Here is a 16994-nt window from a genome sequence, read left to right as displayed (position 1 = left end):
TGCTGTCAAACCCAGCTGTCCCATGCTGACCTCTGCTGGCAGGGACTGCATGGCGGGGCCGGGGGATTGTATGGGGAATGGGCCAGTGCAGAGAGGCAAACACTTAGCCCTGCCTTGAGGGCAGGGGACTGGACGAATGGCCTCTCGAGGTCCCGTTCTGTCCCACGGTTCTGTGAGAGGGCCCCATGCTAGGCCAAGCAGCGGGGCAGCTTCCCGCATGGCCATGGGAGCACCACCTAGCAGCTGTGGCAGTAAGGGTGGCCTTCCCAGCGCTCCCACTGGTGGCTCTGGCACTGACCCAGCCTGGCTGGCACAGGCAGGAGACTCCCTAGCCTGGTATCGTGGGCTGGGCCATGTGCTCCTGCCAGACCCCCTGGCTGCTGCAGGCAACGTGATCAGGCACCGCTCACCCAGCATGCCTGCCCGCCCCAGGGTGCAGGGGGGCCAGGCTGGGACATGGAGTTACACTGGCCCCTGCATTCAGGCAACCTCTGCTGGGATGTTGCCTGACCTCGGGCCAGGTCAGCACTTGGGTGGGAGATGGGGAGCTGCAGGAAGTGCTGCTCCAGCAGGAGGCTTCCCTCTGCAGGGCTCTGTGCTGCGGGGCTGCTGGCCGGTCAGAAAGGCGGCTCTCAGGAGGTGGGGCCTAGCCACGCTTCAGGGCAGGTCATTCTGCCGCCTTCAGCCCCCTCTGCAGCTTCAGCTGCACAAGAGTCACACCCTAAAGGCCTCCGTGCCGGCCCCTGGAGGCCATGCTTCAGTACTGGCCAGGGGAGGGTGACCTCGAGTAGGGGGTGGGACTCCACCTCTGTGGAGAAAGGGAATCCTTGGGCCAGGAGATCTGATAAAGTACCCAATGAGGGGGCTACGGCAGGGGGCAGGGCCACTGCTCTCAGCCTGTCCTAATCCTACAACAGGCGGGCTGTCAATGACATGGGGAAGCAGCGAGTTCACACATGGTAAAAGGACGTATTTGTTCTTTCAGTGAATGATTAGCCATGGGAACTCTCTGCCACATGATGGCAGTGAGGCCAAGAATTCAGCAGGATCCAAAAGGGGCTCGGATGTTTCCATGGAAAACAAGATCCAGAGATATGCGTAAATATGGAAACCAAATGAGTGCTTGGAAAGGAGAGGAACCCTTCTGCTTTAGGGCATGAGCCAACCCTAACTTGGAGCGTTAGAGGAAGCGCCCCGAGTACAGTTCCCCATCACTGCCATCTACAGGGCTCTAACTTCTGAACCAGCTGGGGTGGGCCACCCCTGGCGGCAGGAGACGGAGCCAGGTGGAGCCCTGCTCTGAGCCAGCCTGGCCGTTCGGTGCTGCAGCATGGGTGGGGAAGGCCAGCGTGAACAGCTGCCCCAGCACCAGAGTCTCTCCGCCTCTCCCACAGCAGGGAGCTGGCCGCGCCAGGCTCACTAGAGACGGGTGGCGCTAGCGATGCCTGTTGGCGTTTTGGCCAGCGAGCTGGGCACGGATGAGGGCCTGGCCAAGAGGAGAGCTGGCAGATGTGGCAGAGCCGGGGGTTGGTGGGTAAGAACAGAGGGAAGGTGGGTGGGGAGGAGCAGCCTAGGCAGCCACCCCAAGAGAGAACCCACAAATTATAGGGGGAGGGGCAGCAGAATAGCCCCCTCCCCGTTTGCCAAAGCAGGTGTCAGACGGTGCCCAAAGAGCTAGATGCTGCATGTGCCCAGTGCGCCTCAGCCAGGGCCGCTGCTGGGGGGTGACGGCCCGGTGCGCTGCAGCTTCCCGGCCATGGGCTGGCCCCGTGCTGCCTGGGCTGTGCACAGGGTTTGAGGTCCGGGTCTGCAAGGAGAGTCTGTTTGCCATAGTCAGACCCACCCTGCAGCCTGAAGGTGCCAGTCTGCTGCAGCAGCGACCAGCCGCGCCCCGGAAAAGCCTGCCAGGAGCAGGGTAAAAGCTGCTGTAACTTGCATTTTGGATCAGCAGCCAGCCAGGCGCGCAGGCAGGTCAGTCCTGCCGCTGTGGTGCTAATGCCCAGCAAACACCAGGCGGGCTCGTGGGCAATTCAGGGTCTGGGGGGCAGAGATCGGGGTCTGGGGGGGAAGCTGGGGGCAGGGTCGGGGGGGCAGAGATCGGGCTCGTGGGCAATTCTCACGACCAGCTCCGCTGCGGCCGGCTGTGGGGGCACCAGCAACACTTGCTAGTGAAAGGTCTTCGGGAAGGGCCACGCGGAGCGGGGGGAAAGAGGGCGCCAGGCAGCGGAGGGCTGTTTTTAACTGACCTGGGCAGGCACAGGGATCCCTTTGTTCAGTGGTGCTCAACCAGGGGTTCGGGTCCCTGGGGGTACTTAGAGGTTTACCGTATCATTATCAAACAAATCAACAGGGCTATAAACATTGCACTTACATGTCAGCATACAGGAGAAACAAGTCCTTGTCTGCAGGAGATTCTAGTCTGTACTGACTTTGCTAGTGCTCTGGGTGTAGCCTGGTGTAAAACTAGGCAAATCTCTCGGTGAGCTGAGCGGCACTCAGGCCCTCCCCTGGCCTGGGCTGCTGGGGTTGGGGGGGGGCCTCTCCTGCAGCCCCAACCCCAGAACTGCCACGGCAGGGAGAGGGGGAGTCCTCTCTCCCCACCGTAGCCCCTAAGCCCCCTCCTGCACCCCAAACCCCTCATCCCTGGCCCCACCCCCTGCACCCCACCCCTTTGCTCCAGCCCTGAGCCCCCTCCACACTCTGAACCCCTCAGCCCCACCCCATGAATTTTGTGGTGTGCACCGCTGTGAAGGTGATGGGTGATCAGAGTCTGGGGGGCAGAGATCAGGGTGGGGGGGTGGAGATTGGGGGAAGCTGGGGGTGTGGTTGGGTAGGGGGGTGGAGATCAGGGTCAGAGGGGGAAAGCTGGGGGCAGGGTCGGGGGGGCAGAGATCAGGTTCTGGGGGACAGAGATCGGGGTGGGGGGTGGAGATCGGGGGAAGCTGGGGGCAGGGTCGGGGGGACAGAGATCGGGGCCTGGGGGGGAAGCTGGGGGGAGGGGCAGGGTCTGGGGGGCAGAGGTCCGGGTCTGGGGGGGAAGTTGGGGGCAGAGATTGGGGTGGGGGGTGTAGATCAGGGTCTGGGGGGGAAGCTGGGGGGAGGGGCAGGGTCTGGGGGGGCAGAGATCAGGGTCTGGGGGGGTAAGCTGGGGGAGGGGCGGGGTCCGGGGGGGCGGAGATCAGGGTCTGTGGGGGAAGCTGGGGGGAGGGGCAGGGTCTGGGGGGGCAGAGATCAGGGTCTGGGGGGGGGAGCTGGGGGAGGGGAGGGGCGGGGTCCGGGGGGGCGGAGATCGGGGGAAGCTGGGGGTGGGGCGGGGGGTGGAGATCAGGGTCTGGGGGGGAAGCTGGGGGCAGGATCTGGGGGGCAGAGATCGAGGTTGGGGGGCAGAGACCGGGGAAAGCTGGAGGTGGGGTGGGGGGGTGGAGATCAGGGTCTGGGGGGGTAAGCTGGGGGAGGGGAGGGGCGGGGTCCGGGGGGGGGGAGATGGGGGAAGCTGGGGGTGGGGTGGGGGGGTGTAGATCAGGGTCTGTGGGGGAAGCTGGGGGGAGGGGCAGGGTCTGGGGGGCAGAGATCAGGGTCTGTGGGGGAAGCTGGGGGGAGGGGCAGGGTCTGGGGGGCAGAGATCAGGGTCTGTGGGGGAAGCTGGGGGGAGGGGCAGGGTCTGGGGGGCAGAGATCAGGGTCTGTGGGGGAAGCTGGGGGAGGGGCGGGGTCCGGGGGGGGCGGAGATCGGGGGGCGGGGTCTGGAGGGAAGCGGGGGGCGGAGACCAGGGGCTTGCGGCGGGGGCGGGGCCCAGCGCGCGGCGGCCGGGCTGCTCCACCCCCGAGCCCTGCGCGGACCCCTCCGTAAGCGACTCGCTAAGTTTGTCCTTCGGCGCAGCCCGTCCTGCGCGTCGCCCCTCACGTGGTACGTCTGCGGGGCGTTGCTGAGCGACAGGGCCCGCCCCAGGCTCGTTGGCTGCGCGCGTTTCGCCGGCGAGTCCGCGGGGACCGGACCATGGAGGTCGGAAGCGACCGGAAGGTGCGAGCCCCGCCCCCGCTCCCGCCCGCCCCCGGGCCCCGGGCCCCGGGCCCCCGCCCGTGACCCGTGACGTGACGTGACCTTGTGTCTCCCCGCAGCGGCCGCGCGAGGAGCCGGCGGAGGGGTCGGGCCCGTCCGGGGAGGAGGATGACGGATACGTGCCCTACGTGCCGGTCAAGCAGCGGAAGCAGGAGATGGTGACGGGCGGGGCCGGGGCCGGGGCCGGGGCCGGGGCCGGTGTGGGGGGAGGGGATCGGGGCCGGGGTGGGGCGGGCTGGGTGTGGGGGGCCGGGCCGGGCCGGGGGGGGCCCGGGCTGCTTGGGGTGGGAGGGGAGGGGCTGGTGTCGTCCCCCCCCCCCCCCCGTTGCCGTGGTGCTCCTGGTCCCAGTCCTGGCTTGTGAGCACTCTGCCTCTGGGCATGGGCCCCGGGGGGCTGCCCACAAGAGGTGGGGCTGGTAGGTTCAATTCCATTCCCCGAGCAGAGCTGTGGCCCTGGGCAGGTCTCTGGGGCTGTCATGGGGACGGCATCATGGTCCCCCAGGGCAGACTGCAGGGGGCCCTGTGGGTGGATAAAGGGGGGGTCTCTTCCCCCCAAGACTGACGTTCCTCTCCTCGCTGGCGAGGGCACAACAGGGCCCGTGAGCTCCGTCTCCTGTAAGGGGCCCTTGTGGCTGCTGCGTGCTGTGACTGCTCTGTGTTCCCGCAGCTGCAGAAGCTGCTGCAGATGCGCAGGAAGGGGGTGCTGGAGGAGGAGCAGCGGGACAGTAGCAGTGAGCACCGGGGTGATGAAGATGATATTCCTCTGGGCCCCCAGTCCAACATCAGCCTCCTGGACCAGCACCAGCACCTTAAAGAGAAGGCGGAAGGTAGGGCTGGCAGGAGGAGGAGGGGGTCCCGGGTGGCTTGTGGCCAGGGAGTAATCTGCGGGCAGCACATAACTCCCTTTCTCGACCCTCCACAGCGCGCAAGGAGTCAGCCAAGGAGAAGCAGCTGAAGGAGGAGGAAAAGATCCTGGAGAGCGTGGCAGAGGGTCGAGGTGGGTCGTGCTGGGATTGAGGGCTGCGGGGGAAGTGGAGTTGGCTGTGAGGTGACATTCACTCTCGTTCCCTGCCTGTTACTGGCGAAGCGACAGAGGGAAAAGGTGACTGTGCTCATGCTGTCCTCATGTGGAAGCCCAGCCAACTGGTGTGGGGTTCAACAGTCCCAGCCTCTCCCTAGCTCCTGCTGCTCTCCCTGGAGAGAGCGAGTCATGCAGTTCGGTGTTGCTGACCCAGGGGCCCCACATGCACAGAGAGGGACAATTCCCTGCCACTTCACTCCTGTTCTGGCTCCCCCAAACGTCCTTTGTCCTGACTGCCTCACTGCTAAACCTCTAGTCAAAGCCACGTGCCCAGCTGACCTTGGCCTAGCTCTCAAGAGCTGGCACTGATCCTCCGGTCTCTGTTTTTGTGCAGCTTTGATGTCTGTGAAGGAGATGGCAAAGGGCATCACCTATGACGATCCGATTAAAACCAGGTGCGTTCCATGGGGATACATTGGCTGTCGGATTGCAGCGGCTTTGTGCAAGCTGAAAGAAACTCAAGGCGGTGTGAACTAGTGGCTTGAGTCCTCGACTGGGCATTGGGAGCCTTGGTTTTATTTTTGGAACTGGCAGCTGGGTGCTTCGAGCCATTTCCTCTGTCCCTCACTTTTTCCATCTGTAAAATTCAGGTGGTGACTCTGATTTCTTTTGTAGCAGGCTGTGAGGTCGCTGGCTGACAGTGCTATAGAAGAGCTAGGTATTGTCACTTACTGCACTGCAGGACACACTGGGGATCCTTCTGGTTCATAGTGGTAGCAAATGCTCCTGCAAACTGCTAGCCTTGGGCTAAGTGCTGAGCCTTAGGGGGAGCCCCAGTGAAGGAAGCAGGAACCGAATCTCCCCACATACCAGCGCCATGGAACCTGCTTTCTCTGCTGGAGCCAGCTTTAGAGGTTCCCCCGGGCTTAGTTGTGGCCCTGAAGATGCATGGCCACGGAATTGCCTCCGAATTCTCTCTCACTGCGTACTTGTGCTTCACACTGACCTGTCATTTCAAAATGGCTAGGCCATGCAATTCCAGAGCGAATCTCTAAAGTGTGACTGATGAATCTGCTTGAATCTGCAGAGAGCCTGAAAGCGTAGCTCGGAGAGTTCTGACCTGCCCCAGTCAGTTCATTCGGGTTCCCATGGACTCCACAGTTCTTTGGCTGTGAAAGCTGGCATTTTCCCAAGATGCCCTGGGATTCACCCTTCTGCTGTAGCCAGGTGCCCAGCATGGTGTGGTACTGTTTACTGTGTGTATTATGGTAACACACAGGGGGCTCGGTTGTGGCTCAGGGCCCCATTGTGCTAGGCTCTGCCCACAAACAAGTTTTTGTGTCTGTTGGGCCCTGCTTGCAGCTGATCCTTGCTCCGCAGCCATCCTCAGCTGTGCGCACTGTTCAATGGGTCGGAGCAGCAGGGCTGGGGACTTGGAGTGAGAGCTGGGGCCCGGTCTCCAGCTGGGGAATTGGGAAGGCAGACGCGTGTGCTGGCGAGCTAGGCAGCCTAGAGAGCAACGCAGCACCTGAGGCCTAGATAGGCCCCACAGGGGGTATAACAGAAACATGGCCATGGGAAATACTCCTCAATAACTTGTACCCTGAGCCTCACTGGGAGCGAAGGATATTCCAGCCTTGGCCATGGAATTAGGGGTTGATGCTGCAGAGTGGAGCAGTTGCTTCCATTGTACCCCAGCGCACATGGGAGCCAGAGTGCCAGACGGTACCTGGCCATTCTGCTGGGTGGCTGACAGTTCAGTTACTCTGCTCTGGAAGTGGGCCCTGTGGGTGGGCTCTGTCCCCTCTTCATGGATGGCCCCAGCTTTTGCATTAGTGCCATTGGAGCCTGGAATCGTGGGGGGCTTGGGGCTCTGTCTGGGGGATCAACGAGTACGCAGCTGGGCCAGTCCGCCTGCTGCCTGCCCAAGCAAAGCAGTGTTGAGCTCTGGGTGCGTCAGTGAGTGCAGCTCAGTCAGTTTGGTTTTTCTGTTCCTTGCTGAACCTCCTCCCCCACCCTCTCCGCAGCTGGAAGGCTCCGCATTACATCCTGGGCATGTCGGAGGCACGGCACGACCGGGTGCGCAGAAAGTACCACATCCTGGTGGAGGGCGAGGGCATCCCCCCACCCATCAAGAGCTTCAAGGAAATGAAGTTCCCGGCAGGTGACTTGGAGGCAGGGAGGAGTTGTTGGGGGGAGGCACCTTGGTGTGTAGTACCTGAAGGTCATAGATCCAATTCAGGGATCACAACCAGGCCCCCCCCGAGCTGCCGGTCTGGAGGCAGGGCCTGGGGGGTGGGGAGGGGAGGAGGTGGCACTGATGAAACAAATGCTATTGGCAACTGGATGGAGGGGAGGTGGGTCACAGCCCTATGTCCGGCCACTCTTGTGCTACTAACACCCCTCTCCCCGCACATTCTGTTCGCAGCTATCCTGAGGGGCCTGAAGAAAAAGGGAATCCAGCAGCCGACTCCCATTCAGATCCAGGGCATCCCCACCATGTGAGTGCTGCCTTCCCCAGCTCTGGGAGCGCGGCCAGCAGGGTGAGACGGACACCCTGCCCCGGTGATACACCGTCTGCCTCCTCCCTGGCAGGGCACAGCCCTGGCTGGGAACGCGCAGGGGCTGGCGCAGGGCTCCTCACTGCTTTGGAGTCTTTTCCCGCTGACCTGTTCCCCTTGTCTCCTGCAGCCTGTCCGGCAGGGATATGATCGGCATCGCATTCACTGGCTCAGGGAAAACTCTGGTGTTCACGCTCCCCGTCATCATGTTCTGCCTGGAGCAGGAGAAACGGCTGCCATTCTCCAAGAGAGAGGGACCCTATGGGCTCATCATCTGCCCCTCTGTAAGTGTGCTTGGCTCACGCGGGCAGGTCTGAGCCAGGGGCTTGCTGGGCTGATGTTGGATCGGGCATCAGCCAAGAGAGGCGGGCGTAGTGGGGGATAATGGACTCTGCTCTCTCTGTAGAGGGAGCTGGCCAGGCAGACCCACGGCATCCTTGAGTACTACTGCCGCCTGCTGCATGAGGACAGCCTGCCCCTGCTGCGCTGCGCCCTCTGCATCGGGGGCATGTCCGTCAAGGAGCAGATGGAGACGATCAAACAGTAAGTCCTGCTCCGGAGACCTGCGGGCAGTACTCTTCCCTCCCTGTGTGGGCACCCCCAGGAGGATTGTATGCAGCAGCCTGTCTCACTGGGCACTGCATCTCCTCAGGCCTGCTTGGATGCCAGGGTTCTGAGCCTGCAGCCTCGGGACCCTGCAGCAGGGGATCGGTTTGAGGCGAAGGTGAGAAGGCGGGGGTGGGGGCTGGGCAGGGTGCCTGCCAGCAGCATGAGGCTGAGGGATGCGGTGTGGGGTGCTGGGTCCCTGGCGAGGTGGGCGGCTCGCGGGGCCCTTCCTCCCCTGCAGCCAGATTGTGCAGGAGCCCTGATGGCTGCCTGCCCTGCCCTGCAGGGGAAAAAGGCTAATGTAGTGCCAATCTTTAAAAAAGGGAAGAAGGAGGATCCTGGGAACTACAGGCCAGTCAGCCTCACCTCAGTCCCTGGAAAAATCATGGAGCAGGTCCTCAAAGAATCAATCCTGAAGCACTTACATGAGAGGAAAGTGATCAGGAACAGTCAGCATGGATTCACCAAGGGAAGGTCATGCCTGACTAATCTAATCGCCTTTTATGATGAGATTACTGGTTCTGTGGATGAAGGGAAAGCAGTGGATGTATTGTTTCTTGACTTTAGCAAAGCTTTTGACACTGTCTCCCACAGTATTCTTGTCAGCAAGTTAAGGAAGTATGGGCTAGATGAATGCACTATAAGGTGGGTAGAAAGCTGGCTAGATTGTCGGGCTCAACGGGTAGTGATAAATGGCTCCATGTCTAGTTGGCAGCCGGTGTCAAGTGGAGTGCCCCAGGGGTCGGTCCTGGGGCCGGTTTTGTTCAATATCTTCATAAATGATCTGGAGGATGGTGTGGATTGCACTCTCAGCAAATTTGCAGATGATACTAAACTGGGAGGAGTGGTAGATACGCTGGAGGGGAGGGATAGGATACAGAAGGACCTAGACAAATTGGAGGATTGGGCCAAAAGAAATCTGATGAGGTTCAATAAGGATAAGTGCAGGGTCCTGCACTTAGGATGGAAGAATCCAATGCACCGCTACAGACTAGGGACCGAATGGCTAGGCAGCAGTTCTGCGGAAAAGGACCTAGGGGTGACAGTGGACGAGAAGCTGGATATGAGTCAACAGTGTGCCCTTGTTGCCAAGAAGGCCAATGGCATTTTGGGATGTATAAGTAGGGGCATAGCGAGCAGATCGAGGGACGTGATCGTTCCCCTCTATTCGACACTGGTGAGGCCTCATCTGGAGTACTGTGTCCAGTTTTGGGCCCCACACTACAAGAAGGATGTGGATAAATTGGAGAGAGTCCAGCGAAGGGCAACAAAAATGATTAGGGGTCTAGAGCACATGACTTATGAGGAGAGGCTGAGGGAGCTGGGATTGTTTAGTCTGCAGAAGAGAAGAATGAGGGGGGATTTGATAGCTGCTTTCAACTACCTGAAAGGGGGTTCCAAAGAGGATGGCTCTAGACTGTTCTCAATGGTAGCAGATGACAGAACGAGGAGTAATGGTCTCAAGTTGCAATGGGGGAGGTTTAGATTGGATATTAGGAAAAACTTTTTCACTAAGAGGGTGGTGAAACACTGGAATGCGTTACCTAGGGAGGTGGTAGAATCTCCTTCCTTAGAGGTTTTTAAGGTCAGGCTTGACAAAGCCCTGGCTGGGATGATTTAACTGGGAATTGGTCCTGCTTCGAGCAGGGGGTTGGACTAGATGACCTTCTGGGGTCCCTTCCAACCCTGATATTCTATGATTCTATGCAGCGGTGTGCATATGATGGTGGCTACCCCGGGCCGCCTCATGGACCTGCTGCAGAAGAAGATGGTGAGCCTGGACATCTGTCGCTACCTGGCCCTGGATGAGGCCGACAGGATGATCGACATGGGCTTCGAAGGAGACATCCGCACCATCTTCTCTTACTTCAAGGTAGCTGGTGGGTAGGGGAGGTGTGGGTGCAGGGCAGCCGGTGCCCTGAATGGTTTAATTCCCTTGTTCCCAGTCCCTGGCCTGGCCCACTCAGGAGCCTGGAGGTGCGTGTTGCCAGCACAACTCCCCACCTGCCCGGGGAACGCTGCGCCCAGCTCCTGGCCCGGGCCTCACTGGCTGCTGTGGAGCGCGAGGGTCCTGGCTGGCAGGGCTAACGGCTTCCTTGTCAGGTCCCAGCTGCTCCTGCCCCAGCCTGCCTCTTGCAGCTTATCACTGTGGGTAACAGCTCTGGCCTCCCAGCTTGGCACTGTATTTCTGCCCTGTCTCATGCCTGCTGTCCCATGTGCCCCTCAGTTGGGGCTCTGGTCGCACCGTGTGTTGACCCAGCCCTGCTGGCACAAAGCTGTTCTCCAAGGACCCCTGTGTAGGGAGTCTGGGGTGCCTGCCAGCACCCACTGGCTGTTGCTGAGATCAGCTCACCCCATTCGTTGTACTGGCTGAATGGCCGTGCTAACCTTCCTGCCCTTGGCTCTCGGTCCAGGGCCAGAGGCAGACCCTTCTCTTCAGTGCCACCATGCCCAAGAAGATCCAGAACTTTGCCAAGAGTGCCCTGGTGAAGCCCATCACCATCAATGTGGGGCGAGCTGGAGCTGCCAGCCTGGATGTCATACAGGTGAGCTCCCGAATGCCCTGTGCTGGACCCCAGCGGGGCTGGGTCCCGGTGGCCCTGCCAGAATCCACTGTCTGCCAGAGGGGTTTGCTCTGGGCCCTGCGACCTGTGCCTCCCAGACAGTCCCGGCCCTGTGCGTATTCTCCCAGCTCCTGCCCCTCTTTGACTGGAGCCCTGTGTTTGTGCACAGGAAGTGGAGTACGTGAAGGAGGAAGCCAAGATGGTGTACCTGCTTGAGTGCCTGCAGAAGACCCCGCCGCCCGTGAGTACTGCACACCAGCTGCCCCAGCAGCTTGTCGGGGGAGGGAGGGAGGGACTGTAGCTGCTCCTTCTGATGGAATGCAGTCCTGATGCAGGCCAGCTCTTCCTGGCCCTGTGCCCCACCACAGGGTAGGGGACGAACGAGACCGTGCCCAGGTGCTTCGGGGTCCACAGCACTCCATGCTGTGCCCAGGCTCTCAGCTGCAAACCTTCCAGCCAGCGGTTCCGCTGTGACGGCGCTGGTCAGTCCTGTGCAGCGCGGGGGTCTCTGTGCTGACGCTGGCCCTCTGGCAGGTGCTGATCTTTGCAGAGAAGAAGGCTGACGTTGACGCGATCCACGAGTACCTGCTGCTCAAGGGCGTGGAAGCGGTGGCCATACACGGAGGGAAAGGTCAGTGAGAGCTGCCCCTGTGCCCCAGGTCACACGGGTAGCCATCCCAGCATGCACTGCTTTGAGGATCCCAGGCTGAGCACAGGGTGAAAGCCTCAATCAGATTGGCTGTGTTTGATGCCAGTCAGGTGCATCCCCAGGGGATTGGTAGCCAGGGCCCTGAAGCGCTGGTGCAGGGGCTGGAAAAGTCTTGGATGGGAGGTGTAAGCAGCTTGTCACCAAGAAGGATGCTGGTGACTGGACCCCTGCGGATGGATCCTTCCCCGTCCAAAGGCTCCCCCAGAGCGGGGTGTTCGACAGCCTGGCTGGCACAGGCTCCCCCAGAGAAAGTTAGATCAGGCCTTGTCAGAGGAAGTCACTTCCCAGCTGTGAGGGTCATAGGGCTTTTAGCAGGGGAGCTGATGGACTCACCATTGCTTGGAGTCTGGAAGGTGAGACTAGATGGCTTAAAAAGTTACGCTTGAATCCAGCTTCTGGGGGAAATCCCCCAGCCTGCATGCCTGGAGTGTTGGGTTGTATGGTCATCGCGGTCCTTTCTGGCCATGGACTCTGAATTGCCCTGTTCCCATACCTCCCCATGGCCCATTAAGGGGGTGAGTTGCATGCATGGCCCTCAGCGTGCTCAGAACCCTGCCCCTCTGCATTAAGATAATGACTAATCCAGTCTCAGGTTTCAGGGCTTCAACTGGTCACCTGTGGGGGTCAGGCAGGAGATTTTTCTGTTGGTGCACAATTGCCTAGATGTACTCTGGGGTTTTCTCACCTTCCTCTGGGGTGCCAGGGATCGGCCACAGCTGGAGACAGGGCACCTCCCAGGTGGACCAGCTTGGTGTGTCTTGCTGACATGCTCAGGGTTTGAGCTCGAGAAGGAATTTCTCTCTAGGTCAGATTGGCTGGGAACCAAGGGCTTCTTCACCTTCCTCTGCAGCGTGGGGCATGGCCTGCCACCTGGGCAAATCTTACCAAATCACTTCCCAGCTGCTGCAGGGGCCTCGGGCGCTGCTGACACCTCGCTGTCTCCTCTTCTCCGCCTGTGGCTCACGGCTGAGTCTTAAAGCATTTCAGTCCTCGGAGCACTCGTCCTTGGGCTCCATAGAGGGGTGTCTGTGAAATGCTCTGGCCTGTGAGACGCAGGAGGACAGACTGGATGACCCAATGGTCCCTTCTCTGAAACTCTGCAGCGCCAGCTTGACAACGAGAACCTCTTCTCTCGGTGCAATGCCTTCCTGTCAGATGCTTGCATGGGTGGGGTCAGAGCTCAGCCTTTCTCCCGGTGCTGCTTTCTCACGGATCGTTTTACCATCTTGCCCATCGTTTAGTTGTGTTCTCCAGGGGCCCAGCTCACCCTACCCACATGTGCACCAGCTACGGGAGAGCTCATAGCTAGCTCTCTGGGCCTTGCAGCTGCGCTGGTCTCCAGGCCGGGCCACTCGCCAGCCTGCAAACTTGGTGCTTGCTTGGGCACCCTGCCCCCGTGACAGCTCACTCCATGGCCTCATGCTGGGAGCATGCCATGGAATCCAGCTGACTGCCCCAGTGGGAGCTGGGGAGCAGGAGGCAGATGTAGGCAGGGCCTGGCAGGGCAGGGGTAGGAAGGCAAAGCATTAGGGCCCCTGGGAGCAGAAATGGTGCAGCCCAGAGTGTGAGAGGACAGGATGGGATCCCCGCTCAAAGCTAGCAGTTCTGGCTCTCAGCAGATTCAGGCAGGTAGTGCTGCACTAGCCTAGCCTCTGTTCGCATTCCCCAGCCGGTTGCCACAGCCCTACGGGTAGAAACATAGTGGCTTTGAACGAAAGCAGGGGCTGTGGGGCCCTGAGATGGCTTCTGAGAAATGCCTGTAGGGCAGTGCTGGGAAGGGACTAGGCAGTCCACTTCCCAGGCCTCTGCTGTGAATCTGGCCCCAGCTCCCTAATGTGACGAGCTGTTCTGGACTCAGCTCCATGTGCCATGGGCCACGGCCAGGCAGGTCACCACACCAGGGGCAGGACCGAGGAGATGAGTGAGCCTTCCTCGGACCGGCTGCTCTCTCGGGCCCCCATGGAACCCTGCAGTGGTTTCTGACCCACAGGGCCCCCTGCCTCTGGCGCATGGGGGAGAGGTCTGACTAGTACTTGGCATATCGCTCTGTCCATGCCCCTAGTCTGAGGTGGGTTTGGGGGCGGGTCCCTGAGCTGGCAGAGCTGGGCCCACGCTAACCCTCTGTGCTGGGCCCTTCCAGACCAGGAGGAGCGGACGAAGGCCATCGAGGCATTCCGGGACGGGAAGAAGGACGTCCTGGTTGCTACCGACGTAGCCTCCAAGGGCTTGGATTTCCCAGCCATCCAGCACGTCATCAACTACGACATGCCAGAGGAGATCGAGAACTACGGTAGGGCAGAGGGCCCAAGGACAGGGGGAGGGAGGTGAGCCAGGCAGAGTGTTTCCCACACAAAATTCTCTGTTGTTCTCACGTTCTAGGGCACTCACCTTTACGCAGTTCCTAGGGCTCCAGGTGAAAGGCCCAGGGCTCTACCCCTCCGTGGGCTCTGTGCAAACACCCATTCCCTGTGGGCTCAGGGCTTAATCTTTTGCGGGTTTACAGGGTCTTTTACCAGTGAAAGAGCCTCTCACAGTAATATCCTGCTTAACCTCTATTTATTAACAATCACCAGAACAATGCACATGCTACACATACAATGCTTGCCACTCCCAATAAGACAGAAGAACTTTTCTTGATGGCCAGTCAGGATCAGGTCCATCTCGGGGCCTCCAATTTCTGCACGGTGTCATTGGCAGTGTTGAGGTCTGGCAGCTCTGATCTTTGGGGCTGTGTCCTGGAGTTGGTTCCGCAAAACTTCCTTTTGGACCCCACTTTATATAGTGAAACTTGAGTCCTGCTTAGCTGTACCTTAACCAATCATTTTACTAACCAATCCTAACAAGTTGAAACAAAAATCCATAACCAATCCTACCCCACCACCTAAATTAATTTACACAGAGCAAAATTAATTACGTAGCAGGCAGAAACAATCGAAGAACCAGACAGAGATCATACAGACAAACAATAGGGAAGTGGGGACCATAATGATAAAACAAGAAGAAATGAGGATTTCACAATACCAACTATTGAAAAGTGATTTCTTGCCAGGCAGACGCCATCAAACTAAGTTTTCTTTAACCATCTTAAGATCTGTTTCTTTATCTGGTGATTGAGGGTACTATTAGGCCAGGATCTCCCTTTTAACAGCCTTATATGACATTGCTTTAATGTAATTTAGATGGAAAGTGAGGATGTGACTCCTGCTTCTTAGCTCATGGCTGCTGCTTTTTTTAACCTGGCTGCAGACAAAGGCCTTAGGCTTTAGGCTTTGCAATATGGCTACAGACAAAGGCCTTACAGAGGGTGAACCAGGCAGATTGCTTTGCTCTGTTCAGGGATGGGAGGACAGGTCCTTGGGCCTGTCCCTGCAGTGGCTGGTCTCCTTGGGAAAGGCAGCATCCTTGGGGTGGGGAGTTCCCCCGTCTGGGTGCTCAGCTGGATTCCTGCCTGGCTCTCTGCGGTCAGTGGCCTGGGTCTGACTCTCTGTTTCTCCCCACAGTTCACCGAATTGGGCGTACGGGCCGCTCGGGGAACACCGGCATCGCCACCACCTTCATCAACAAGGCCTGTGGTGAGGGGCACGCGGGAGCAGGGCTGTGGCTGGCTGCTGTGCCCTTTGGGTTTGCAGCAGTTGGGCTGAGCTGGGCCAGGAGTGTCTCTGCCCTGCCCTGGGAGCTTGCCCCTGGGCTGGGCTCAGCACTTAAAGGGGAAACCTCAAGGAACACCCACGTGTTGCAGGGAGTGGGCTGGGGCTCCCTAGGGGGCGCTCCCTAGCACAGGCCCCATGCGGCCCAAGGAGCAAGGCGGGTGACTCAGTAGAGCGGGCTGCTGTCCCTCAGACAGTGGTGCCCCGATGCCCGTGCTTGGGGGTGCTGTGCTGCCCTGTGGGGTTTGCTGGCGCTTACGGACTCCTTTTGTCCCCAGCTTGGCTGATTCTTCCCCTCCCCGCGCGCGCACAGTCTCAACAGAGCATTGCCCTCTGTCCTGCTGTGGTGCCCAGATCCAGTGGGCCCTTGTGGGGCGGGGGGCAGAGCTGCCCCAGGCCAGGCTCGGTTCTCATGTTCCTCTCTGCCCCAGATGAGTCCGTGCTCATGGACTTGAAGGCGCTGCTGTTGGAGGCCAAGCAGAAGGTGCCCCCGGTGCTGCAGGTGCTGCACTGTGGGGACGAGACCATGCTGGATATTGGAGGTGAGGGGTCGGCGGCTCCCAGCTGACCTAGGGGGCGGGGCGGGGGGGGTGCCACAGCACTGCTGCCTGCATGGTGGTGCAGACATGGAGGGGGCAGGGCACTCTGGACCCCTGCACTGCCCGGCTGGCAGGCCACTCCTTGGGCAAAGCACCCAGAGCTGGCACGTCAAGGCCCCGGTGCTCCCGTTGGTTGGAGCGCTAGTCTGGGTCTCGAGAGGTCAGTTCCCTGCTCTGCCATGGTCTGGGGCTCAGCTCCCCATGTGATGGGCTGGCCCTGCCTCTGCAGGGTGCTGGGCTGGGTCTGCTTCCCCCTGTGCTGTAGGGTCTGCGCACTGTCCCCACCCCACCCCCGGCAAGCTGCCTCTGACCCCACTCCCTCCATTGCAGGCGAGAGGGGCTGTGCCTTCTGTGGGGGCCTGGGCCACCGCATCACCGACTGCCCCAAGCTGGAAGCCATGCAGACCAAGCAAGTCAGCAACATCGGCCGCAAGGACTACCTGGCACACAGCTCCATGGACTTCTAGCCCAGGCCCCTGGCTGCGCTGCTGCCTATGGTGTGTGCTTGCTGGGGCAGGCAGGAGAGTTCCCCGAGCCCAGCAGCCTTGGCAGCTGGCCCTGCTTCTTCCCAAGAGCATGTGGGGCCGGCCCTTCTGCAGGCAGGTCCATGTCCCTTCCCTCTGGGCTCAGGCATGTCGTAAGGTGCCGTGTTGTGTGGACCGTGGTCAGTGCTGCTCAGCCAGGCCCTGTGGTTCCCTGCTCGGAGAGGAAGCATCGACGCTATGCTGCAATGGCCCGTTACGTCAGCCAGTGTCAACATGCAGGCATCGGGCCCCCAGCCTCTCGCAGGCTCTGCAAAGCCCCTGAGCACAGGGGAGCCATGGCCAGAAGCAGGAGCCGTCACGCGGGGCTGGGCCCAGTGGCACCTGCCGAAGGCCTGGGGTTCTGAGGGGCGGCTGTGCTGGCCCCTGGGTGGTGGCTCACCACACGCAAGTTGCTCTGGGCTGGAAGGGCCCTGAGGCATGGCTGACCCTCTGCTGCGGGCCAGCCCGGTGTCGTCGCTGGCTACGGAGGAGCTGGGCCCCAGCGGGGCACCGTCTCCAGGCTTGACTCTCTGAACCCAGCAGCCCCATGCAGGCTGCTGCTGCCTCTGCCATGCTCATTCTGCCCCACTGGTCTCCCTGGGGGACGTTGCTCCCCCGCGCTGCCTGCCCCTCACCCCACACACCACAAAGGGGAAGTTAGCGAGAAAGGAAGTCTCCCCGCGCACTCACTCCGCTGCAGCGGC

General features: G+C 60.5%; 1 protein-coding gene across 1 annotated transcript; it reads left to right on the top strand.

Moving 5' to 3' along the window:
• Positions 1-3862: 3862 nt before the first annotated feature.
• Positions 3863-16973, top strand: DDX41 (DEAD-box helicase 41). The gene is made up of 17 exons (XM_074960136.1): positions 3863-4020; positions 4119-4217; positions 4727-4886; positions 4982-5056; positions 5475-5535; positions 7108-7244; positions 7509-7581; positions 7772-7925; positions 8048-8184; positions 9958-10120; positions 10662-10793; positions 10981-11052; positions 11346-11442; positions 13661-13810; positions 15021-15092; positions 15599-15709; positions 16097-16973. The coding sequence occupies exons 1-17, from the start codon at positions 3997-3999 to the stop codon at positions 16231-16233; spliced, it is 1854 nt and encodes a 617-aa protein (XP_074816237.1). The 5' UTR covers positions 3863-3996; the 3' UTR covers positions 16234-16973.
• The last annotated feature ends 21 nt before the right edge of the window (positions 16974-16994 follow it).

This window comes from Natator depressus, chromosome 8 (genome assembly GCF_965152275.1).
Source record: "Natator depressus isolate rNatDep1 chromosome 8, rNatDep2.hap1, whole genome shotgun sequence".
Taxonomy (NCBI): domain Eukaryota; kingdom Metazoa; phylum Chordata; order Testudines; family Cheloniidae; genus Natator; species Natator depressus.
This window is presented reverse-complemented; position numbering and strand designations above follow the sequence as displayed.

Excerpts from the sequence above, each read along its gene's own strand:
- DDX41 (XM_074960136.1), top strand. The coding sequence starts at position 3,997 with ATGGAGGTCGGAAGCGACCGGAAG. Across the intron at positions 7,926-8,047 it reads GGCTCATCATCTGCCCCTCT|AGGGAGCTGGCCAGGCAGAC; the intron begins GTAAGTGTGCTT and ends CTCTCTCTGTAG. Across the intron at positions 15,093-15,598 it reads CTTCATCAACAAGGCCTGTG|ATGAGTCCGTGCTCATGGAC; the intron begins GTGAGGGGCACG and ends TCTCTGCCCCAG.